The 24,918-nt window shown below is 43.8% G+C and overlaps 1 protein-coding gene across 1 annotated transcript in view; it reads left to right on the top strand.

Annotated features, from left to right (window-relative positions):
* LOC126994390 (protocadherin Fat 1-like) overlaps nt 1–24,918 on the top strand; it is an 87,201-nt gene that overhangs the window by 17,971 nt on the left and 44,312 nt on the right. The window contains exons 10-25 of the mRNA XM_050853700.1: nt 1,445–1,639; nt 2,502–2,640; nt 4,460–4,623; nt 5,519–5,727; nt 7,088–7,232; nt 8,584–8,745; nt 11,846–12,102; nt 12,409–12,543; nt 12,645–12,891; nt 13,015–13,151; nt 13,252–13,372; nt 13,492–13,727; nt 14,675–14,855; nt 15,821–16,018; nt 17,420–17,608; nt 23,305–23,413. Of these exons, the coding sequence (XP_050709657.1) occupies nt 1,445–1,639; nt 2,502–2,640; nt 4,460–4,623; nt 5,519–5,727; nt 7,088–7,232; nt 8,584–8,745; nt 11,846–12,102; nt 12,409–12,543; nt 12,645–12,891; nt 13,015–13,151; nt 13,252–13,372; nt 13,492–13,727; nt 14,675–14,855; nt 15,821–16,018; nt 17,420–17,608; nt 23,305–23,413 (2,824 nt within the window). The remainder of the gene's footprint in view (nt 1–1,444; nt 1,640–2,501; nt 2,641–4,459; nt 4,624–5,518; nt 5,728–7,087; nt 7,233–8,583; nt 8,746–11,845; nt 12,103–12,408; nt 12,544–12,644; nt 12,892–13,014; nt 13,152–13,251; nt 13,373–13,491; nt 13,728–14,674; nt 14,856–15,820; nt 16,019–17,419; nt 17,609–23,304; nt 23,414–24,918) is intronic.

Genomic DNA, 24,918 nt, shown 5'->3' on the forward strand with positions numbered 1-24,918 from the left:
GGGATAAACTCAGGCGAAACAGGGCTCAAACTACCCCGGACTTGCGTAGGAGAAGCATCTTGGGTACAACTAGCCCCTGCAGGCACTGGCTGTCCGTTTCCAGCCAAGCAGTCTTCAAGGGCCTTCACTCTGTCACTTACGTCACAAACTGCCTGTTCAGTACGGTTCACCTTTCCTTGCACTTCTAATATTTCTTTGTGTGTCGTCTCCCGTACCACCTCCATCTCTTGTTGAAGAGTTGTGTGTTCTTTCTCCACTTCTATCAGGCGTTGTCCCAAGTTCGTGGTCACATCAGTCATTTCTCTTCGCACTGACTCACTTCCATCTTGTACTGCTTTAAGCTGTAGCTGTAATCCTGTGAAGCGATCTTCTAGCTGTTCTTTGAGTTCTTGGAGTGTTCCTTCTTGTTGTTGCTGTGCTCTTTCTTGTTGTTCTTTGAGTTCTTGGTGTGCTCTTTCTTGTTGTTCTTTGAGTTCTTGGAGTGTTCCTTCTTGTTGTTGCTGTGCTCTTTCTTGTTGTTCTTTGAGTTCTTGGAGTGCTCTTTCTTGTTTCTCCCCCTGTAGTCTCAAGGCTTCCAAAAGTTCAGTCAACATGTCGTCCCTCTGGGCAGCTTGGGAACGAGTCTCCATGGCGAAAAACAAATGCCTACACTCCTGACACCAGTGTTATGCCGGACGTGTTACTTGGGTTCCGTGTCGCCGTCAGGAGACTCCGTGGGAGGGAGATATGTAAACACTTTGCACAGTTTCTGTAATTTAATATTCTTCCTTAGTAGTACACTTCACTCTGACTCTTCACTTACCACTAGCTTACTATGACTGGGACTGACTCTCTCTCGCCCTCTTCTCCTATATATATCCAGAACAGTACAGTCTAGAATATTACAGTATATTTCAGATCATACAAGAACATGTAGCAAAAATATATGCGAGTTGGCAACACTTCCCGCCTGGCGCCTGGCCGCGCCCCGTGGGGCGCGGACGGCTCGCCTTCCTCCCCGCCCCTTTGCTCGTTTCTCCGGGAGCCTTCTAGAGGCCTATGGTCGCCGGGGGAAGCTTCCAGCACAACAATAGAAAACCACTTTTTTCGATTATAAATATTTGATTAAAATCCTGCCAACTCTGGGCAGGACACGCATGTAGGAGGGGGCAGAAAAAGTGGACAAAAGTAACTACAATATATCTAGGGTCATATTCTTAAACATTTTAGCACCCAAGCGCTCATATTTGACTAGGTTTGCAATGGAGTTGTGGTTATTTCCATGGGTAATTTTATGACCCCGATAATAGTTTGACCCTTTGTTTGTACCTCGAACCTGAAAAAACACTCCTAGGAAACCGACTAAGCTCCGTTTTGGCCTTTGGAAATAATTGATGTGAGGGATGGAAGCGTCAGACCACACCGATCCTATAGTCGTGTTTCGTTATGTTTTCTTTGCCTACAGTTGTGGACTTCAACGACAACCCTCCAGCGTGGCGCCAGGACAGCTACTCCTGCCGCGTGTCGGCCGAGGCCCAGCCCGGCCATGTGGTCACCTCGGTGTCTGCCACTGACCCAGACGCTGGTCAGGTCACGCCGCTCAGTTATGCCATTCACTCGGGAGACCGAGACGCCATCTTCAAAATGGATCAGCTGACTGGTAAGGTTCATGTACACGTATAGATGACTAGACTTAAACCTTCAACAATGGCCATCGTTTATTTAATCAAACCCGGCTCGGTCCGCACAGACGGCCATCATTCATTTAATCAGACTCTTTCGCGCCACTAATTTGAATGTTTAGATCAAATTTGGCGGGTTCTGTGATTTGCCGAGGTGTCTGCCAGCATAATTATCTGACCCTCGTAGATTTGAAATAAGATCATTAGTCCTCACTGAGCAGCCCTGGAACCGTAAGATAAGAAAACACTGGGAAACACAGGACAGGATAGAGAGTGAAGATCATTCTGAGTACAAGGATAACAGTGACGAAAACATTGTGAGTAGTGACAGCCCAGCGGCAGGCCGTTGCCCGCTCATCGACATACTTGTACTTAATTGCACTATAATATGTAAATAAATAAAAAATAGTGAAAGCATGCAGTAGTGAGAGTGACCTAAAGAGTGATGGTGTTATTTCATTATCTGTGCAAGTGCTCCAGCATGACTGTTACACAACGTATCGCAATTTGGATTTCACCGCTGTCTTCAATGAGTTAAGACGCTTTATACAATGTGAATAAACAACAACAAAATAGCAGCTGTTTTTACCCGTATCCAGGGACCATTTTAGTGAAAACAATATCCGTCGTTTAAGGGTTAAGGAAGCTTGAAGTTTGGAGGAAAAATTTTAGACATTTTCAGGGATACGTGTTGGAAAGAAAAGCTGTTGTTTTGATGAAGGGTTGAAGGCACGATTGTTTGCTCCTGCAGTGACCAGAGTGGTGCAGGAAGAGGAGATGGAATGTGTTGGCTTGAGAATGGTGAATTTTAACTATTGAAAGGTGGATCTTTTTCCCCAGGTGTGTTGACGGTGACGGCCCCACACAAGCTCAAGGACGTGGCCTCCCTCACCCTGAACCTGTCCGTGAGTGACGGGGTGCACGCGGCCTTCACCGGCCTGCACGTCTCGGGGCTGACCTCCAACCACCACGCGCCGAGGTAACCTTTTATTATGGTCTTTGGGTACAAATGCTGTGATGGCCGTGTTTAAGGCTGTGATGGCCGTGTTTAAGGCTGTGATGGCGTGTTTAAGGCTGTGATGGCCGTGTTTAAGGCTGTGATGGCCGTGTTTAAGGCTGTGATGGCCGTGTTTAAGGCTGTGATGGCCGTGTTTAAGGCTGTGATGGCGTGTTTAAGGCTGTGATGGCCGTGTTTAAGGCTGTGATGGCCGTGTTTAAGGCAGTGATGGCCGTGTTTAAGGCTGTGATGGCGTGTTTAAGGCTGTGATGGCCGTGTTTAAGGCTGTGATGGCCGTGTTTAAGGCAGTGATGGCAGTTTTTGAGGCTGTGATGGCAATTTATGAAGCCGCTAACATTAACGTCATCTTTTTTACGATATATGAGACAGTCAAAAAGGTCAACCGAAAGTCTTTTATCTTAAGGTTTTCACACCAGTCAGTTGGCATGAAAGCATTGATAAAGGACAGCAAGGGAAATATCACTGTGGCAGAGACCAAAGAGGTTGAAAACACTCAATTATCTTAACTCCTTGACTGCGGATTTCCTACCAGAAGACATCACCAAGCTACAGGAATGGAACAAAAAGTGGCTGCTACAATTCAATTAAGAAAAATGTAAAGTCATGCACCTTGGGAGGGGATATCCAGCATACCAATACCACATGGAAACACTCCACTATCCACCACAGAGGCAGAGAAAGACCTGGGACTGTATGTTACCAGGCTACCAGTGAAGGCCAAATCCGTACCAATCTCAGCGGACGGGTTAAGGTTATCACACCAGTCAGTCAGCATGAAAATATTTATAAAAGACAGCGAGAGAAATATCAATATGGCATCCTTTAAAGAGTCAATGCAGTCAGTTACCTTTAAGTTTTCACAAGAGCAGTCAACATGAAAACAGTAATAAAAGATAGCAAGGGGTATACTTCTTCTCAGTGTGGCAGATTTTAAGGAGGCCCAAGACAGTCAGCTATCTTCAAGTTTTCATATTGTTCTCTCCCACCATCTCCCCTTGTAAGGCACTGATAGGTAGACGGCATGTAGTATAATAAGCAACGCCAGCAAAGCCCTCAAGTAGCCCAGTCAGCCACAAACACCCAGACCTTACCTAGGCATTATAGCAGGAAATGAGCACTATCTTTGGAACATACTACAACATTGCAATACCTATCATCCTATTCCTACCAAACAGTGCCATACAACCTCACTGTCTGTTTATACTCCTTAGGTTTAATCGCACTCTCTACGGAGCTTACCTGGAGGAAAATTCTTCTCAACCTTCTCATCAACTATTGGAACACACTACATTGCACTACCTACCACACATCCTACCAAGCAGTGCCGTACAACCTCAGTGTCTGTTTATACTCCTCAGGTTTAATCGCACTCTTTACAAATCTTACATTGCGGAAAACTCTTCTCCTCATCAAACATTGGAACACACTACATCGCACTGCCTACCACACATCCTACCAAGCAGCGCCGTACAACCTCAGTGTCCGTATATCCTCCTCGGGTTTAATCACACTATGAAGACTACATGGAGAAAAACTCTTCTCCTCAGCCTTCTCATCAACCATTTGAACACACTACATCGCACTACCTTTTACACATCCTATCTAGCGATCCCATACAACTTCAGTGTCTGTTAATGCTCCTTGGGTTTAATCACACTCTTTAAGATGCCTACATGGAGGAAAACTCTTCTCCTCAACCTTCTCATCAACCATTGGAACACACTACATTGCACTAGCTATCATACATCATACAACCTCAGTGTCTGTTTATATTCCTCAGGTTTAATCGCACTCTATATGAAGCTTACGTGGAGGAAAATTCATCTCCTGGCCAGCTAGTCATCAACCTGGTAGCCACGGACCATGATGCCTGGGACCTGGGCAAGCTGCAGTACACCATCCTGCACCAGACTTCAGAGGGAGCCTTCACCGTGGACAAAGAAGGTAGAGAGAGACATTGGATGGTATTCTTAGACAATTTCATTTCTCACATCAACTATTTCCTAAAGGTCAAAGAGGGGATCAATCAGGTTATAATGAGTGTTTCTTTAGGTTCACGGTACAGAAGAAGGGTCAAACTAACACCGGGGTCTTAAAACTACCCTTAGAAATGCGCAAAACTCCGACGAAAGCCTTGTCAAATATGTGAACTTGGGAGACGAAATGTTTAGTAATACGGCCCTTTGAATTTGCTTGTACTTTACTTTTGAATTTTAGGTTCCTGCAGTAAAAGATTTCATTTGAAGGTTTGATGTGTGAATGTTGTTGTTCATAGTATTAGTAGGAGTAGTCGTAGGAGGAGAAGTAGTAGTAGTCATAGTAGTAAGAGTAATGGTAGCAATAAAAGGTTAAGGAGATAAAAAAAAAAAGGAAAATATGCTGCTCTTCCAGTCATATTTTATTGAAGTTTTCCCTGAGACAGCATTACAATAGCTTGTATATTTACCTACATTTTAAACCTAAAGGAACTACATCACTAGAGCATACTGTTGTGAGGCTTTGAATGAAAGATACCCTAAACTTACCCTAACCTAACAAAACGCCGGCGATCACCAAACAAGTACCATATGTCTTGACTCGGAAAAATCACATATGCGTCCTTACTAATGAGACTTTCTATGTAACCCGAAATTGGCCTCTCTTTTGGCCACTCTTTACTTTTATCTTTTTTTAGGAGCAGCATTTAGTGGGCTTTTTTGCTACTCTTTTCTTTTATGCCCTTCAGCTGCTTCCTTTCCTGTAAAAATAAAAAATAAAAATAAAAAAATAAATAAAAATAAAAAATAAAAAGTGACCCCATCTTTGTAATTTATACCGTACAAACTTCACCCCTTCCCAGGCAACCTATACACTGAGACACCTCTGGATCGCGAGTCCCTGCCCATGCACAGCCTCAAGGTGTCTGTGATGGACGAGGGGGGCCGGGCCAGCTTCACGGCGGTGCGTGTGACGGTCCGTGACAAGAATGACAACCCGCCATTCTTCATGTTGCCGGAGTATCAGGCGAACATCAACACTGACGTGGCTCCCAGGACAACCATTCTCAAGGTGTGGAACACTGGGCAGGGAGGAGTTAGGCCCCGTTCACACTGTGCTGACTCTGGACCATGACAACTGAGTGACTTTTAAGCCCCGTTCACACTGTGCTGACTCTGGACCATGACAACTGAGTGACTTTTAAGCCCCGTTCACACTGTGCTGACTCTGGACCATGACAACTGAGTGACTTTTAAGCCCCGTTCACACTGTGCTGACTCTGGACCATGACAACTGAGTGACTTTTAAGCCCCGTTCACACTGTGCTGACTCTGGACCATGACAACTGAGTGACTTTTAAGCCCCGTTCACACTGTGCTGACTCTGTACCATGACAACAGAGTGACTTTTAGCCCCGTTCACACTGTGCTGACTCTGGACCATGACAACTGAGTGACTTTTAAGCCCGTTCACACTGTGCTGACTCTGGACCATGACAACTGAGTGACTTTAAGCCCCGTTCACACGGTGCCGACTCTGTACCATGACAACTGAGTGACTTTTAGGCCCCGTTCACACTGTGCTGACTCTGGACCATGACAACTGAGTGACTTTTAAGCCCCGTTCACACTGTGCTGACTCTGGACCATGACAACTGAGTGACTTTTAGGCCCCGTTCACACTGTGCTGACTCTGGACCATGACAACTGAGTTCACACTGTGCCATCTCAGCATCTGGCGATCGTTCCTAGACCTCTCCATCACAGTTAGAGAGGCCAGTGACGCAGATGAAGGAGTTAACAGTGAAGAATAGTTTGAGAATACATGCAGTGGTTCCAGATTACCCTTACCTAGCTATAGATCTTGTTTGTTATACTTTCTCCCTGCCCACCATCACAGTTTGGGGCCAGTGACGCAGGTGAACAAGTAAACAGTGGAAAATGCTCTGAGAATACGGGCAGTGGTTCCATGTTACCCTTACCCAGCTATAGATTTCAGTTGTTATACTTTCTCCCTGCCCACCATCACAGTTAGAGAGACCAGTGACGCAGATGAAGAAGTAAACAGTGAAAAATAGTCTGAGAATATGGGCAATGGCTCCATATGTTACCCTTACCTAACTACAGATTTCAGTTGTTATACTTTCTCCCTGCCCACCATCACAGTTAGAGAGGCCAGTGACACAGATGAAGGAGTTAACAGTGAAGAATAGTTTGAGAATACATGCAGTGGTTCCAGATTACCCTTACCTAGCTATAGATCTCGTTTGTTATACTTTCTCCCTGCTCACTTCTTTAGTTAGAGAGGCCATTGACGCAGATGAAGGAGTTAACAGTGAAGAATAGTTTGAGAATACATGCAGTGGTTCCAGATTACCCTTACCTAGCTATGGATCTCGTTTGTTATCCTTTCCCCATGCTCACCATCACAGGTCGAGGCCATTGACGCAGATGAAGGGGCAAACAGTGAAGTGAGGTACCGCATGTATGAAGCCAACAGTTCTGAGGCGCTGGAGCTCTTCTCGGTCAACCCCACCACCGGCGAGGTCACCGTGGTGCAGACCATCCACAGCCGAGGTAATTCATCCACTTACTCACGGTCATGGGTGAAGAGTCGGAGTCGAGTCGCCAGAGTCGAACTTGAGTCTTAATATTTCCCTAACATGTTCATTTTCTATTTCTATTTTCTCAGTCATCATTTTTCTTTGTAACAGTTTGTATTTCAGTCTTCCGAGTCTTATTATTTCTCTAACTTGTTCATTTTCTATCTCCATTTCCTCTGTGTTATCAGTTTCCTTTGTAACATTTAGTATTTCCCTCTGCCTCAAAATATTTTCTCCAAGAACCTAAGGACCATATTTTTATACATTTCAGTGCCCAAGCTCACATACTTGACAAGGCTTTCATAGGATTTCTAGGTGTTTCCATGGATACTAGTGGTAGATTGAAGAAGCTTTTATAACATGAACCTACAAAGCTACTCATTAGAATAAAATTAACCCGTCCGCTGCAATTGGCACGGATTTGACTTTCACTGGTAGCCTGGTAGCATATACTCCCTGTGGGTAGTGGAGTGTTTGTTTCCCATGTGTTATTGGTATGCTGGATATCCCCTCCCAAGGTGCATGACTTTACATTTTTCTTCATTGAATTATAGCAGCCACTTCTTGTTCCATTCCTGTAGCTTGCTGATGTCTTCTTGTTGGAAATCTGCAGTCAAGGGGTTATCTTTCTCAGCCTTCGGAAATACCTGATGTGAGAGTCAGAAGCGTATAATAATTCTGACATAATGCGCCTTACTGCTGTCTGCTAATGCTCCACCAGGCTGTGTCATCTTCGTGCACAAGTACTACATCTACCTCTCCAAAATCACACATGCTTTCTTTATATTTTTTACTGATGTGGGTCCGGAGGGTGTCTGGGTTAGGATAGTTACTCCAGTGAGCATTTTTATATCTTGAGCTGTCTGCTTTACTGTATAGAAATTGAGCTTGGATGCTTTTTTTATTTTTTTTTTTTTTTTTCCTTGAACTGCTTTCTCTCCTGTAAAAAATAAAATCGTTCCACAAGTAGCAGTAAACTTTCAAATTTTTGTATCTTTTTTTGCCATTATTTTTGTACTTTTTTCTCTCTCTCTCTCTCTCTCTCTCTCTCTCTCTCTCTCTCTCTCTCTCTCTCTCTCTCTCGAGCTGTCTCCTTTACTCTAAAAAGTGTGAGTTTGGATGCACAAGTGATTATCGTATATAGAGAGACTGTTCCATAAGTAGCAGTGAACTTCCAAATATTTGTATCTTTTTTTGCCCTTTTTTTTTGTTGAGCTGTTTTCTTTACTCTAAAAAGTGTGAGTTTGGATGCACAAGTGATTATCGTATATAGAGAGACTGTTCCATTAGTTCCATAAGTATCACTGAACTCCCAAATGTTACAGAAAATGAGGTGTACCAGTTTTTCATCCGTGGCGAGGACAGCGGCTCCCCCCAGCACCACTCTGACGTGCCCGTCACCATCTTCCTGCTGCCCCCTCATGAGAACCCCCCGCACTGCGCCAGGAAGTATGCACAGTTCTTCATCAGGGAGGACGCCCCCATCGGTGAGCACCCACAGCTATCAGTAATATGACACACACACACACACACACACACACACACATAAAAAAATAAGATAAAATTAAAAAGTCATTGGTAAAATACATATTATTTAAGAAAATACAAGGAAGGAAACAATATGCAGATCACTTGGCACACACACACACACACACACACAGGCATTTGATAAGAGACTGATGTGGAAATCAGAAAATAGAGGAGGATTGGGAGAAAAATGACACAATGGATGAAAAATTACCTGACAAACAAAGAAATGAGAACCGTGTTGAAAAGTGAGATATCAGAATGGAGAACGGTCACAAGTGACGTTCCACAAGGGTCAGTGTTAGCGAATATTATGTTTTTAATATTTATAGATGATATGCCAGAACAAGTAAAGAGTTACAAGGGTATGTTTGCAGATGACGCCAAACTGCTTAGAAAAATAAGAGATGATGATGATGATTGTAATAAACTACAGGAAGATTCCAATGAGATACATGAATGGAGTAAAAAATGGGAAATGAAGTTCAGTGAAAAGAATTGTCACACAATGAAAATGGGCAAGAGTAAAAATAGACCAAGTGGAGTGTATTGGATGGGAGGGACAATCATCGATACAGTGAAGGAAGAAAAAGACTTAGGAATTATAATACAAGATACACTGACATCTGAGAAGCACATAAATAAGATATTCGGAGAAACATGTATACCGTATTTCCCGCCATATAAGACGCACCGACGTATAAGACACACCTATAATTTGGCAAGATATATTAAAAAAAAAAAAAAAACATTTTCCCTGAACTTAATGTGTATGCAGTATTACATTTGGCCACCTTACTTACAATTATGACTATGATACCGTATGTTGCTTTGTGCCCTTCTCTGTGTTCAAAGTGTTCCACTGTTGGGTGAAGAATTACAGTGCTCTTACCCCGAGCAGCTGTGACTTTGAAATGGTAAACAAAAGGGTTGGTTGGTAAATTCACTCACTGCACAGTGTGCAAGTGGTAACTTTCGCTGTGCTACTGAGGGAACTAATCACACGGGGATGCTATGTTCGATGGGCCAACTTGGTCTTGATCTTGACATTCAGGGACCGTATACCTACTCTCAAGTAGAAATAGATATTGATTAATCCCTTAATGACGATGATGCTGCTGGCATCATATAGTTCTATCAGACTTGGGCAACAATCATGACGCCAGCGCTGGAGAATGAGAAGCTATCCAAAATTTGAAGGGCGCGTGTAGCTATAGGTCTCTGTTGATGCTGAGTGACTAACTGGCACCTCTTTTGTTCCTGCAATGTCCCCCACCACCATTCCGTGCAAAAAATAATCTACAACTCCTGCCTACACATCATGGTGTCTGTCTGTAGAGCAATTCTGTTTCCTCAGCCGTCCTTTTTTGGCGGTCTTCCTGTAGTTTATGCTCGTAGTGTGCGTACTGAGTGTAGTCTTGACACCTCCACTGATTTATCTGGTGTTCTAGATGAACCAATATCTAGTTCAAAGGAGTGGGAGCGGAAGTTGTAATTTTTTGGGAATCATGGAATTCCAGCTAAACGGTCTGTCCCAAAAATAATCTGATTTCGCAGTTGAATTATACGAATGATTTTCTACAACTTTTATTCAATGAGATTCATTCCAGAATGAAATAACTACAAAAATTTACAAAAAATATTTTTCGAGTTTCACTGCAACTTTGGCTCTCCGTAGGCATTAAATTTCCGGGTCAAAGTGGAATGGAAGTGTTGGATAGAAATGATTTAATCGAGATAGAAGGGAGGAGGCAACTAAGAGGACACAGTAAGAAATTGAGAAAGAGGACTTGTTTGAAAGACCTAAAGAAGTTCAGTTTTCCATACGGAGGATACATGGAATGGACTTAGCAAAGACATTGTTGAAGCGAGCAGTGTCCATAAAACGAAGGAAATTCTGGACAAATATAGATTGGGAGACAGGACTGACCGAGCTTGAGCTCAGGCCCTGTATACTACAAATAAGTAAATACAAATAGGTAAATACACACACACACACACACACACACACATTACAGTACTGGGAAAGCATACACTCATTTCTTTAGATGACTCATACTAGCACACACATCAAAAACTGCACCTCTTAACATTCTGGCCCCATCAAGCCACCTTCTGTATGCTCAAAGTCAAAAACATAATGACCCCCCACAAGCCACCCTCCTTATGCTCAAAGCCATAACATACCAACTCCCCACAAGCCACCCTCCTTATGCTCAAAGCCATAACATATTGACCCCCCACAAGCCACCTTCTGTATGCTCAAAGCCATAACATACCGACCCCCCACAAGCCACCTGTATGCTCAAAGCCATAACATATTGACCCCCCACAAGCCACCTTCTGTATGCTCAAAGCCATAACATACCCCCACAAGCCACCCTCTGTATGCTCAAAGCCATAACATACCAACTCCCCACAAGCCACCCTCTGTATGCTCAAAGCCATAACATACCGACCCCCCACAAGCCACCTTCTGTATGCTCAAAGCCATAACATACCGACCCCCCACAAGCCACCTTCTGTATGCTCAAAGCCATAACATACCGACCCCCCACAAGCCACCTTCTGTATGCTCAAAGCCATAACATGCTGACCCCCCACAAGCCACCTTCTGTATGCTCAAAGCCATAACATGCTGACCCTCCACAAGCCACCTTCTGTATGCTCAAAGCCATAACATGCTGACCCCCCACAAGCCACCTTCTGTATGCTCAAAGCCATAACATGCTGACCCCCCACAAGCCACCTTCTGTATGCTCAAAGCCATAACATACCGACCCCCCACAAGCCACCTTCTGTATGCTCAAAGCCATAACATACCGACCCCCCACAAGCCACCTTCTGTATGCTCAAAGCCATAACATACCGACCCCCCACAAGCCACCTTCTGTATGCTCAAAGCCATAACATACCAACCCCCAGCAAGCCAGCTTCTGTATGCTCAAAGCCATAACATACCAACCCCCAGCAAGCCAGCTTTTGTATGCTCAAAGCCATAACATACCAACCCCCAGCAAGCCAGCTTCTGTATGCTCAAAGTCTTGCCTGTGTTGGTAGGCAATGTGATCACGTCCCTGTGGATGGCGGGGCCACAGTCGGTGCAGTACTTGATCATGGTGGACGAGGACATGAAGGCAGCCAGTGAGGAGAGGGAGTCTGGGGAGAGTTCAGGGCCCTTCACCGTGACCTCCACTGGCCTGGTGGTGGTGCACAGGGCCCTGGACCATGAGCGGCGACGCACACATCGCATCAGCGTCACCAACCGTACACTGACCACGCCGCCCATGGTGGACTACATGACCATCTCTGTGGTGGTGAGTTTATGGCAGGAAGCAGCAAGTTTTGGTCTCTTGTCTGTATTGTTGATTAGGGTTTGGATTATGGGCTGAAATGAGGGTCAAAGAAAGACGTTTTAGTTCATTGGTCTTGAACTGATTGGGTCTTGCTCTGGCATGACCAACAGGTGATGGATGTGAATGATGGCAGAGTGCATGAAGTTTTGATCTCTTATCCTTATGGTTGAATACGGTTTGGTTTTTGGGCTGAAATGACAGTCAAAGAAAGACATTTTAATTTATGGATTTTGAATTGGTTGGGTCTTGTTCTTGTATGACCAACAGGTGATGGACGTGAATGACTGCCCTCCACGCTTCTCTGAGTCCGGCTACACAGCTCTGGTGGCCGAGAACAGCGAGGTGGGCGCCACCATCACCATCCTCACGGCCACTGATGACGATGAAGGAAACCATGGCCAGGTAAATGTTGCCTGTGTCACCATGTTATTTTCAGTCCATGAAAACATTCCTCAGAATAAATTATTAAATGTCTGCTCTGCTCTCTGCTCTTCCCTCCTCAGATCCAGTACAGCCTCAGCCCTGATGAAAGCGCTGTAGTGAAGTCAACTTTCCGCATTGATCCACACACCGGGATGCTGACCCTGGCGGCCCCGCTGGACCGCGAGACCATGGCCCAGTACTCCTTCACCGTCACTGCCACTGATGGGGGCCCCAAGCCTCTGTCCACCAGCACAAGAGTCACTGTACTGGTCAAGGACTACAATGACAACCCTCCAGTGTTCACCAAAGACACTTACGTCACTGCTGGTGAGGCACTACAAGGGTTTTATAGATAAATGATTGACAGGAAATTGATTTTCTCTGTAATATGTCATTGGCCGTGAAGGTTTTATATATCTACATTGCCAAATTAATTTTGTTTGACTCCAGTGCCTGAGGACACCGCCACGGGCACGGCGGTGGTGGAGCTCAGCGTGACGGACGCCGACCAGTCTGTGGCCGAACTTGACTTCTTCATCACCGGCGGCGACCCTGACGGCCAATTCCTGGTGCACGCCTCAGGGGAGGTGGGTGGGAGGGATGGTGAGACATAACAACAATGGTGACCTGCTAACAACGAAACTGTTCTTTAAAGAGAGAGTCACGGTGGTGTGGTCCATATTCCAGGTGTACGTGGCCGGTGAGCTGGACCGGGAGTGGCAGGCCGAGTACACCCTCACCGTCACCGTCACTGATGGGAAGTTTACGGCCAACACGACTGTTACTGTTACCGTCATCGACATCAACGGTTGGTGACAGTATAGTTTTGCCTGAGATGATAATGGATAATGTATGGTAATAGATCATGAATTAAGTAAGCAGAGTGTCTAGCACTTCTGTGACTCACACTGATGTGCTTCACGACAGACAACGGTCCGGTGTGCAAGGAGCCAATCTACCGTCGGGAGATCTCTGAGGATGCCACCCCAGGCACCCACGTGGCCTCTGTTGTGTCCTGGGATGCTGATGAAGGCACTGCTGCCCGGAGCCGCTACATTCTCACCGGGGACAGCGCCCACCACTTCAGTATTGACCAGCTGAATGGCCACGTGGCCACAGCCACCCAGCTGGACAGAGAGGCACGGGACCACTACCACCTCACTGTAAGTATTCACACACACACACACACACCCACACACAAAAAAAAATAAAAATAAAATAAATAAAAAAGACTATCAGAAAGCTTGAAAGGATACAGAGAATTGCAACTTAAATGGTCCCAGAACTCTCAAATATGACGTATGAAGACAGATTGAAGGAGATGGACTTGACGACACTGGAACAAAGAAGGTCGAGAGAGATCTGATCATGCTGTAGGCTATAGGTTGGTAAATAAGTTTGATGAGGTGGATAAAGATGATCTCTTCTTAACTGCGAGAATGCAGGGGCTGAGAGGACATAGGGAGAAACTTAATAAAGGAACCTGTTTGAGTGACTTAAAAAAAGTATAGTTTTCCACATAGAAGTGTTAACACATGGAACAGTTTGCGGGGAGAAGTGGTGGAGGCGAACAGTGTCCAACAAATGAAGGGAAGGTTGGATAAATGTAGATATGGAGACGGGACTATTAAAGCTTAGCTCGGGCCCGGTAGACTACAAATTGGTAAATACACACACACACACACACACACACACACACACACACACACACACACACACACACACACACACACACACACACACACACACACACACACAGCAAGAAATTGAGAAAGGAGACTTGTTTGAAAGACATAAAGAAGTACAGTTTTCCATACTGAAGTGTGAATATATATATATGAAATGGACTAAACAAAGACATTGTTGAAGCAGGAAGTGTCCATATAATAAAAGAAATGTTGGACAAATATAGATTAAGAGACAGGACTATCCGAGCTTGAGCTCAGCCCCTGTATACTATAAATAGGTAAAAAGGTAAATACACACACACACACACTGGCCTCTCATGGCTCTCAGTAATGATAGGTAATAACAATATTAATACTAGTTGTAGCCAGGTAAGGGTAATGGTGCCTAGGATGGGTCTAAAACTCTGGGTGTGACTGTCCAGGTTGTGGTGGAGGACTGGGAGCACAAGGCCTGGCAGTGTGAGGTGGTGGTGGAGGTCCTGGTGACGGACACCAACGACAACCCCCCATCCTTCTCCCTGGCCACCCACGCCGCCACCCTGCCGGAGGACGCGCCCATCAACACCGTCGTCCTCAAGATGTCTGCCACGGACCCTGACCTCGGTAAAGGCTTTGTTGTGGCAGGGGATTAGGTCTGTGTGATTTTTTTTTATTTTTTTATTTTTTTTTACATCAAGGGAGGCAGCTCAGGGGCAAAAATCTCACTCCCTTTTTCCTTGCTGTTCATGCCCCTCACAAAAAACACGGGTATTAGGGCTTTTATGCTCTTCTGTGAGGCTCATAATCAATAATGTGTGATAATGATTATGAGAATAATAATGATCATAATAACTAGACTCATAGCACTCGGAGAGTGCGCATCTCTGCCAAAGATCGTCCTGAAAATTGGTATGGGCATCAACTGTGACCTTATGCATCACATGGAAGCATTTGTTTCGAAATTTGATGAAATTCTTTTTTTTTTTTTTACTTTGACCTTGGACAAACTTTTCGAGGTCAAGGTCAAGGCCATGCAAGGTGCATCATATGGAAGCATTTGTTTCGAAATTTGATGATTTTTTTTTCTTTTGGAAACTGACCTTGAGCAAACTTTTTGAGGTCAAGGTCAAAGGTCAAAGGCCGTTCAAGGTGCATCTTTCCATGCGCTAAAATATGAACCAAGTCTGAAGTCTGTGATGAGGAGAACTGAAGTTATGGCCAAAAATATGTAAATCTGACGTTTTGTGCGACCCTGACCTTGACCTTTGACATAAAGAAATTAATGGGTTCTATTCTGGATGGACACGAAGCTTCCCTGAAAAATTGGTTGAAATATCCACAAAATTGTGCACAGGAGACTGTAACCTTGACCATGACCTTTGACAAAAAATTGAATGGGTTCTATTCTGGATGGACACGAAGCTTCCCTGAAAAATTGGTTGAGATATCCGCAAAATTGTGCACAGGAGACTGCTCACGAACAAACAAACAAACAAACATACCGACCAGACCGAAAGTATAAACTCCTCCCAACTTCGTTGGCGGAGGTGATAATAATAAGAAGAAGAACGTCTCCTCTCTACCCCCAGGCATCAATCGACGGCTGCTGTACAACTTTGTGGACTCAGCGGAGGGCCACTTCACCATTGACGAGATGGAGGGTGTGGTCAGCCTGGCCCGGCCCCTGGACCGTGAGACATTGGACTCCTACAGCCTGACAGTGCGCGCCGTGGACCAGGGAAGCCCACCGCTATCATCCACCACGCAGCTCATCGTCACAGTGTCAGGTTTGTGACATGCCGCTGCCCTGCACTGCCCTCCCAAAATGTCTTGTGGGGCATAAGTAGGTAGCAGTGGAGGTGCATGGGCCATTAGAGACACACTTCTTACAAAAATCTGTCATGCACAAACTAGTACCCAAAAACAGAACAAATCTATCAAAAAATACCAAAAAGTTTAGGATATTTTTTTTTATCTCTAACCCTATAGCTGTGGGGATCATGTTTCTTATAGGCCCCTCTAAACAAAATAAAGAGAAAAAATCATCACTCACACATATCATTATATTATATATATCAACCCATTTGTGATCAGTTTTTGCATCCTCTATTTTTGGGGGTTCATGTCAAGGCAAAAATTTGGCCTGTCGCTGGTACGCGGTAAAGCCACAAGCTTGGCCCATCGCTGCTACTGAGCTAATGGAGCATGCGTCTCCATTGGTACTCATGTCCTAAGTCTTGCTAGTTTAAGACGAGTGGATTCCAACAGAGGATCAGATTTATGCTGAAATTCATGTTTTATATTACCCAATTTACTCAAACAGGTTTTCCTAATCATCATCATCATCATCATCATCATTCTTTCGTTTAACGTCCATTTTCACTCTACATGAACGGTTAGACAGTTTATGCCTCGTGAATCGAGCCATTTTCAGTTTTTGGCCCAAGACTTTCTGGGTGCATGCCCTTGCACACCCAACCACCTATTTCAAGTGGTGGCCCTAGCCTTTGCCTGAACAAAAGAGACAAACCCTACAAGGCAGAAAGTGGCTTTGAGGTTTACCACCCGCTATTTCACCCATAGCTGGGACTGGATGGCCATTGACTGATAAACATGAGTTCATCTGCCCTTAGAATGGTCTTGATTTTGATCGACCTGGGGGTCCAGCACACCCTCCTCACCGGTCCAAAACAAAACCAGTGGGGTTGCCAGTTTAGTCGCCGACTACCCAACCATGCGGCTGGTTGTACAGGATTACATGTTACCAGTAGCAGAGCAATACCTTAACTGCCCTGACCAGACAGACAGGTTTTCCTAATGGTAGTCTCTATCCATAAGTCATGATTGATAACCTATGTTTGTAGGAACCATTCCAACATGCTCTCGTTAAATTGGCCATTGAGTCTTTACAAAACAAAGTGTCCTGCCAACAGTAATCAACAGCAATCTGAGTTTACTTGCATGAAAAAAAATAGTTGCTTTGATGTTTATGTTTAAAAACTTCAAGGAATAATCAATTCTTCAAACTTAGTCTCACTGATATCATTTGGAAGGCCAAGTTTATTTGTATTTTAGATAATGAGTCCATCCTCCATATATTTTTGAGCCTCTGTCCCGTATATCTGCATTATGATCTCTTCTTGTACGAGAATGCTTCAAAGCAAGGCTGTGAGCTCCGTCCTCCACAGATGTGAATGATAATGCTCCTGAGTTTGTGAGGAAACTCCACGAAACTTCCGTGGCAGAGAACACGGCCGTGGGGACAGAAGTCCTGCGGGTCATGGCCACCTCAAGGGACATCGGCATCAATGCAGAAATCTCTTACTCCCTTCAGCACACCACGCTGGAGGAGTACCTGCACATCCACCCAAAGACTGGTACACTTGTGATCAACACCCTTTTTTTTTTTTTTTTTTCAGAGTCCAAATCATTCTGCAATATATATATATATATATATATATATATAAATATATATATATATATATATATATATATATATATATATATATATATATATATATATATATATATATATATATTTTTTTTTTACAGCAAAGGAGACAGCTCAAGGGCACAAAAAAGTAAACATTAATAAAAAAGCCTGCTACTGCTGCTCCTAAAAGAATCCAAAGAGGTGGCCGAAAGATAAGTCAGTTTCGGGAGGAGAGGTGTCCTGATACCCTCCTCTTGAAAGAGTTCAAGTCGTAGGCAGGAGGAAATACAGATGAAGGAAGATTGTTCCAGAGTTTACCAGCGAGGGATGAAAGAGTGAAGATGCTGGTTAACTCTTGCATAAGGGGTTTGGACAGTATAGGGATGAGCATGAGTAGAAAGTCGAGTGCAGCGGGGCCGCGGGAGGGGGGAGGCATGCAGTTAGCAAGTTCAGAAGAGCAGTCAGCGTGGAAATATCGATAGAAGATAGAAAGAGAGGCAACATTGCGGCGGAATTTAAGAGGTAGAAGACTATCAGTATGAGGAGGAGAGCTGATGAGACGAAGAGCCTTTGCCTCCACTCTGTCCAGAAGAGCTGTGTGAGGGAGCCCCCACACATGAGATGCATACTCCATACGAGGGCGGACAAGGCCCTGTATATGGACAGCAACTGTGCAGGGGAGAAGAACTGGCGGAGACGGTACAGAACGCCCAGCCTCGAGGAAGCTGATTTAGTAAGAGATGAGATATGAAGTTTCCAGTTGAGATTTTGAGTTAAGGATAGACCGAGGATGTTTAGTGTTGAGGAAGGTGATAGCTGGGTGTTGTCAAAGAATAGGGGATAGTTGTTTGGAAGATTGTGTCGAGTGGATAGGTGGAGAAACTGTGTTTTTGAGGCGTTGAAGGACACCAGGTTCTTCTTGCCCCAATCGGAAATAATAGTAAGGTCTGAGGCTAAGCGTTCTGCAGCCTCCAGCCTTGAGTCGTTAAGTTCCTGAGGGTGGGTCTTCTATTAAAAGAAGTTGAATAATGCAGAGTGGAATCATCGGCGTAGGAATGGATAGGACAGTTCGTTTTGGAAAGAAGATCATCAATGAACAACAGAAAAAGAGTGGGAGATAGGACAGAACCCTGTGGGACACCACTGTTAATAGATTTAGGGGAAGAACAGTGACCGTCTACCACGGCAGAAATAGAACGGTCAGAAAGGAAACTGGAGATAAAGGTACAGAGAGAAGGATAGAAACCGTAGGAGGGTAGTTTAGAAAGCAAAGATTTGTGCCAGACCCTATCAAAAGCTTTTGATATGTCCAGCGCAATAGCAAAAGTTTCACCGAAACGGCTAAGAGAGGATGACCAAGAGTCAGTTAAGAAGGCTAGGAGATCACCAGTAGAACGCCCCTTGCGGAACCCATACTGGCGATCAGATAGAAGGTCAGAAGTGGAAAGGTGCTTTTGAATGATTCATAAACGTAATAAAAATTCACACACACACACACACACACACACACACACACACACACACACACACACACACACACACACACACACACACACACACACAAACACATCCACGCATACACGTTTACAGATAACTTTTACGAGTCTTGGGATAACTTTGATAAATATGAGTTTGGAAATTGGACAAAAGGAACATGATTCAAATTCAGGAAGCTACAACTAGTAAACACACACACACACACACACACACACACACACACACACACACACACACGCACAGGAACACAATCATGCAGAAGCACTTAAAATGTAAAAGGCACATTGTGTATAAATGCAAATAGAAAGGGAGAGAGCGAGAGCCGAGGGGAGTGGCCCGGCTATTCATGTATACATCATTTAAACACGTGCTGCGCCAATAGTCTGGGCCAGCAGCAAGACGGATATACAAACAGGTAGAGTGGAAGGTGGCAGGTAATTGAAAAAGACATATAGGTTGACAGGTAGTTTAAAGGTAATTTAGATAAAGAGATGAATAGATAGGTGATGATGGATACAGATGGAAAGAACTAGTTGCAAGATGATAGATATAGTTGCAGATAGAGATAGGTAGGTGGTTAAAAGATAATAGGTGGAAATATAGATAGATAAGGAGGGCATGAGAAGGGGATAGGTAAGGATACAGAGATAGGAAATTCTGTGATATGGAATAAAAATAGATGCAGATAGATAGTAAGGTAGATGAGAGTGAATAGACAGTGATAAAGATAGATAGAGTGGGCATTGGAAGCTGATATACAGAATTACAGATATACCTTGATAGATAATTTTGTCATCGAGAGAAAACTAACAAATACATAGGTAATTCATTGAAGGTGATGACTAGTTCTGCTTTTATTACATTTTTCCAAGGAAACTTCTCTGCACCTCAAGATTCTCATTCACCTTAGCTATCATTTTTATGACTTTGCCGTAGCTAGTCGTTAGAGATAAGCAGGTAATTTGAAAACCGATCTATAAAATGAGAGTCAGATGGAATGATAGGCAGGTAAGTGTTTAATTAATTATGTAGAGTGTAATTAGAGACCAGGTAACACATGGCTTATAAAATATACTCCATCAGATATGTGGAGAACCGTGTAATATTAACAGGTACATCGCTAAACTGCATAGAAATCCTGTTTTTCTATGAAGCCAAAAAAACAAAAAAACATGGAAAGGTAGATTAAGTGATACCTGGATATGACGGAAATAAACGGGGATATGAATGTAAGAAAAAAATGTACTAATATATTGGTAGGTAAAAAAAATAGACAGAAAACGTAGGTAAATAGGAACAGCTTGTAAGGTAGTAAAGGAAGTAGACAGAAGACAAAGAGAGATGAATATAGGAAGAGCTTGATAAGTAATAAGGGAGGGAGACAGTAGACAGAAGTAGATAAATATAGGAACACCATGTCAGGTAAGAAAAAGAAATAGACAGAAGATAGAACTAGATAAATATAGAAACAACATAACAGGTGGTAAGGGAGAAAGGTAGACAGAGGAGAAAAGTAGATAAATATTAGAACAGTTTCATAGGCAGTAAGAAAAGTAGGTACAAAGAAGTAAATAATATACAAACAGCTTAAAAAAATAGTAAAATAAATACACATAGGACAGAACGAGCGCTTGATTGAGAGCATGGTTGACAGACGCCACAGCCAAATATACAGGTAGATGGCTTTGAAGGACGTTAAATAAATGGTACAGACAGACAGACAGACAGATAGACAGACAGGCAGAGCACACCGCAGCCACCCCACCCAGTCCATTCCTCATTCCACTGCCCCCAAATCTGAAAGGTCAATAAATTCATGCCTGAGGGGTGGAGAGAGAGAGAGAGAGAGAGAGAGAGAGAGAGAGAGAGAGAGAGAGAGAGAGAGAGAGAGAGAGAGAGAGAGAGAGAGAGAGAGAGAGAGAGAGAGAGAGAGAGAGAGAGAGAGAGAGAGAGAGAGAGAGAGAGAGAGAGAGAGAGAGAGAGAGAGAGAGAGAGAGAGAGCGAGAGAGAGAGAGAGAGAGAGAGAGAGAGAGAGAGAGAGAGAGTTTTGGGGAGGGGGCTGGAAAGTTCGGCCATCTATCTTCCTTTTTGCGCCAAACTCGTGTTATCGGACCCAACAGGCTTTCGGGGCCATGCAAGCTCCGGGGCGCTGTTTTAAATCAAGGCCGAGCTCGTAAATAATAGTAATAATAATAATAATAATAATAATAATAATAATAATAATAATAATAATAATAATAATAATAATAATCGTAATAATTATAATAAAAACAAGAAGAAATACAAGAAAACAGAAGAAGACGAGGAGGAAGAAGGAGAAGAAGAGAAAAAAAAAAGAAAAAGAAGAAAAATTAGAAAAGAAAGAAGATTGAAAAGAAAATAAGAAGAAAAACAGAAAAAGTAAAAGAAAAAGATTAAAAAAACGAAAAGAAAGAATGAAAAAAAGGAAACGAAGAAAACAGAAAAAAAGATATAACTAAAAAAATGTTAACTTGGTGTGTACTTTTTTGTGTGTGTGCATGTGTGTGTGTGTGTTTGTGCGTGTGTGTGTGTGTGTGTGTCATCATAGAATCACTATAAATCTGATGCGCATGCAATTTTCTTTAATAGTATTTGATTAAACTTACTGAACAAAGTCGGGAAAGTCTACGATGAGAAGGAGGAGGAGGAAGAGAGGAGGAGGAGGAGCAGGAGGAGGAGGAGGAGGAGGAGGAGGCAGATTGGGAAGCCTAAAGTCTGGTACAATTAAGGCGAAGGAAGCTTTTAAATAATCCAGGACAATTTTTTGCAGAGAGAGAGAGAGAGAGAGAGAGAGAGAGAGAGAGAGAGAGAGAGAGAGAGAGAGAGAGAGAGAGAGAGAGAGAGAGAGAGAGAGAGAGAGAGAGAGAGAGAGAGAGAGAGAGAGAGAGAGAGAGAGAGAATATTTATAAAGAGATGGAAACGGAAAGGGGGAGGAGGAAGAAGAGGAGAAAGAAGGAGGAGAAAAAGAACGATATAAAAAGAGAAAGACAATGAGGAGGAGGAGGAAGAGGAGGAGGAGGAGGAGGAGGAGGAGGAGGGTGAGCAAAAGGACCAGCAATAATAATAATAAGAAGAAGAAAACGAAAAAAAAGAAGAAGGAAGAGAAAAAGAGGAAGAAAACGAAGAATGAATTTAGGAGAAAGAAGAAAAAAAAATATAAGCTATCTCATAATTTATTACATTATTAGTATATCGAATTCCTGTTATTGGTGTGTCAGGGTGCAGTGGAGAGGGTGTTTGCAATGCTCTAATATAGGAGGTTGGCAATAAGGAAGGCTGGGTTGCGAGGTGACACTGTAAGAAAGAGATACGTTTTTTTGTGTGTTTCGTTGTAAGTCGCCAAATTCATAGAAGACAGAATAATGTTGACTAAATGGTTACTGCTTCTGTTTTTTTCTTTTCCTTCTACTCCTTTTTCTTTCCTCTCCTCCTTTCTTCGTATTTTATTTTCGTTTTTGTTTTTCTTGTCATATTTTAGATTTTTTCATCGTAACCTCCTTCTCTTCCTCCTCTTCTTCTTCAATCTCCTCCTCCTCCTCCTCTTCCTCCTCCCTCGGTTGACCAATAGTTATCAATTTTATTATACATTTGATATTCACACCAACGCCTGGTTTCGACACCCCCCCCCCCCCCCCCCCCCCCACACACACACACACACACAAGTGGAGAAATTGTTAAGAGCAAAATAATGGAAGTAAGCTGCTTATATTACTTGCCTTATTTATACCCATATCCTTTCTTTCCCTCAAATTTCTTGTCTCCCTATCCTTTACTCTCCCATTTTTCTTCCTTTCTTCTTCCCTCTGCAACCTCCAGCTCTTACCTCCCTTCTTTTCTACTCCATAATACATTTTCTACTTTTCCTTTGCATTACTTTCCCTCCCTGTCTTTACCCTGCTACCCTTCCACTGCTCTTCCTTACTTCTTCCACCTCCTACTTCGACTCTACTCCTCCTATCCCAATACCTTGCACATCCCTAACATCACATCTCCCTTTTATCCACCTCCTATCTTCCCCAGTCTCTATCCATTGCCTCCCTCTACTTACCATCCACTCCATCCTTCCCATCCTCCTCCTCCCCTTAACACATCTCCCTCTTATCCACTTCCTACCTTCCCCAGTCTCTCAAGCCCTTACCTTCCTCTACCTACCTGCCGACCCAACCCTTCCCGCACCTCCCTCCGCCCACCTGAGCCCTCATGAGTCAGCCCAGACAGGTGAATCGCGCAGGTAACAGAAAGTGCCTGGAGGGAAGAGCTCGGAGTCTGCGGGAACCTCGCTGTGAGATGTATGCAAGATTTATGAACTGAAATAATGAATAAGGTATGAGAAAAAAAAAAGAGAGAGAGAGAGAGAGAGAGAGAGAGAGAGAGAGAGAGAGAGAGAGAGAGAGAGAGAGAGAGAGAGAGAGAGAGAGAGAGAGAGAGAGAGAGAGAGAGAGAGATAGACAGAGAGAGAGAGAGAGAGAGAGAGAGAGAGAGAGAGAGAGAGAGAGAGAGAGAGAGAGAGAGAGAGAGAGAGAGAGAGAGAGAGAGAGAGAGAGAGAGAGAGAGAGAGAGAGAGAGAGAGAGAGAGAGAGAGAGAGAGAGAGAGAGAGAGAGAGAGAGAGAGAGAGAGAGAGAGAGAGAGAGAGAGAGAGAGAGAGAGAGAGAGAGAGAGAGAGAGAGAGAGAGAGAGAGCGAGAGAGAGATAGAGAGAGAGAGAGAGAGAGAGAGAGAGAGAGAGAGAGAGAGAGAGAGAGAGAGAGAGAGAGAGAGAGAGAGTAGGGCCGTGAGAGAGAGAGAGAGAGAGAGAGAGAGAGAGAGAGAGAGAGAGAGAGAGAGAGAGAGAGAGAGAGAGAGAGAGAGAGAGAGAGAGAGAGAGAGAGAGAGAGAGAGAGAGAGAGAGAGAGAGAGAGAGAGAGAGAGAGAGAGAGAGAGAGAGAGAGAGAGAGAGAGAGAGAGAGAGAGAGAGAGAGAGAGAGAGAGAGAGAGAGAGAGAGAGAGAGAGAGAGAGAGAGAGAGAGAGTATTCCTATTGACTGATAACGAAGGAGAATAAGGTGGAACAGATAAAATGAAATGGAAATAGAAAACAAGTGAGTGCCAGTAATAAAAGAGAAGACAGACAGACAGACAAAGAGACAGATAGATAGATAGAGAGGCACAGAAAGAGACAGAATCACCCTTAGGAAACTATATATATAATCTTTTTTTCTTTCTCTCCAAACACAATATTAACACAACACAAAACAACAAAATAAAAGTACCACCACCCAACGGACGATTTCTGGTCCCAATAAGGCGTTGTTGACATTGTTATCTTTGTAGGTTGTCATATTTTTTTCCCGCCCCAATTTCGCCCTTCCTCCCACCCCCTCTCCATCCCCCCTTCCGCTTCTTCCTCTGACCGATTTAACCTCTGATGGTGGTGGTGGTGGTGGTGGTGGTGCTGCCCTCTGGATGTCGCCGTGTGAGTCTTTCTGTAACTCAATTTTCTGTCGGGAAGGGAAAGGGTATAATTTTTTTCTCCTTCGTCTGCGTGTGTTTGTGTGGGTGTGAGTGGCTGTGTAGGTGAGAGGGAAGATGGGGAAAGAGGGACGCTGGAAGAGATGGAGAGAGAGCGCGAGGAAGAGACCTGTGATTTTGTATTTCTAGCTTTTATATTGTATTGTTTTCAGTTGTGTAAATTGTTTTATTTTTATATTAATATGTGGACTACTACTGGCGCCACACAGGACACGTTCGATTTTCAAGG

The sequence above is a fragment of the Eriocheir sinensis genome, unplaced genomic scaffold (genome assembly GCF_024679095.1).
Source record: "Eriocheir sinensis breed Jianghai 21 unplaced genomic scaffold, ASM2467909v1 Scaffold786, whole genome shotgun sequence".
NCBI classification, from domain to species: domain Eukaryota; kingdom Metazoa; phylum Arthropoda; class Malacostraca; order Decapoda; family Varunidae; genus Eriocheir; species Eriocheir sinensis.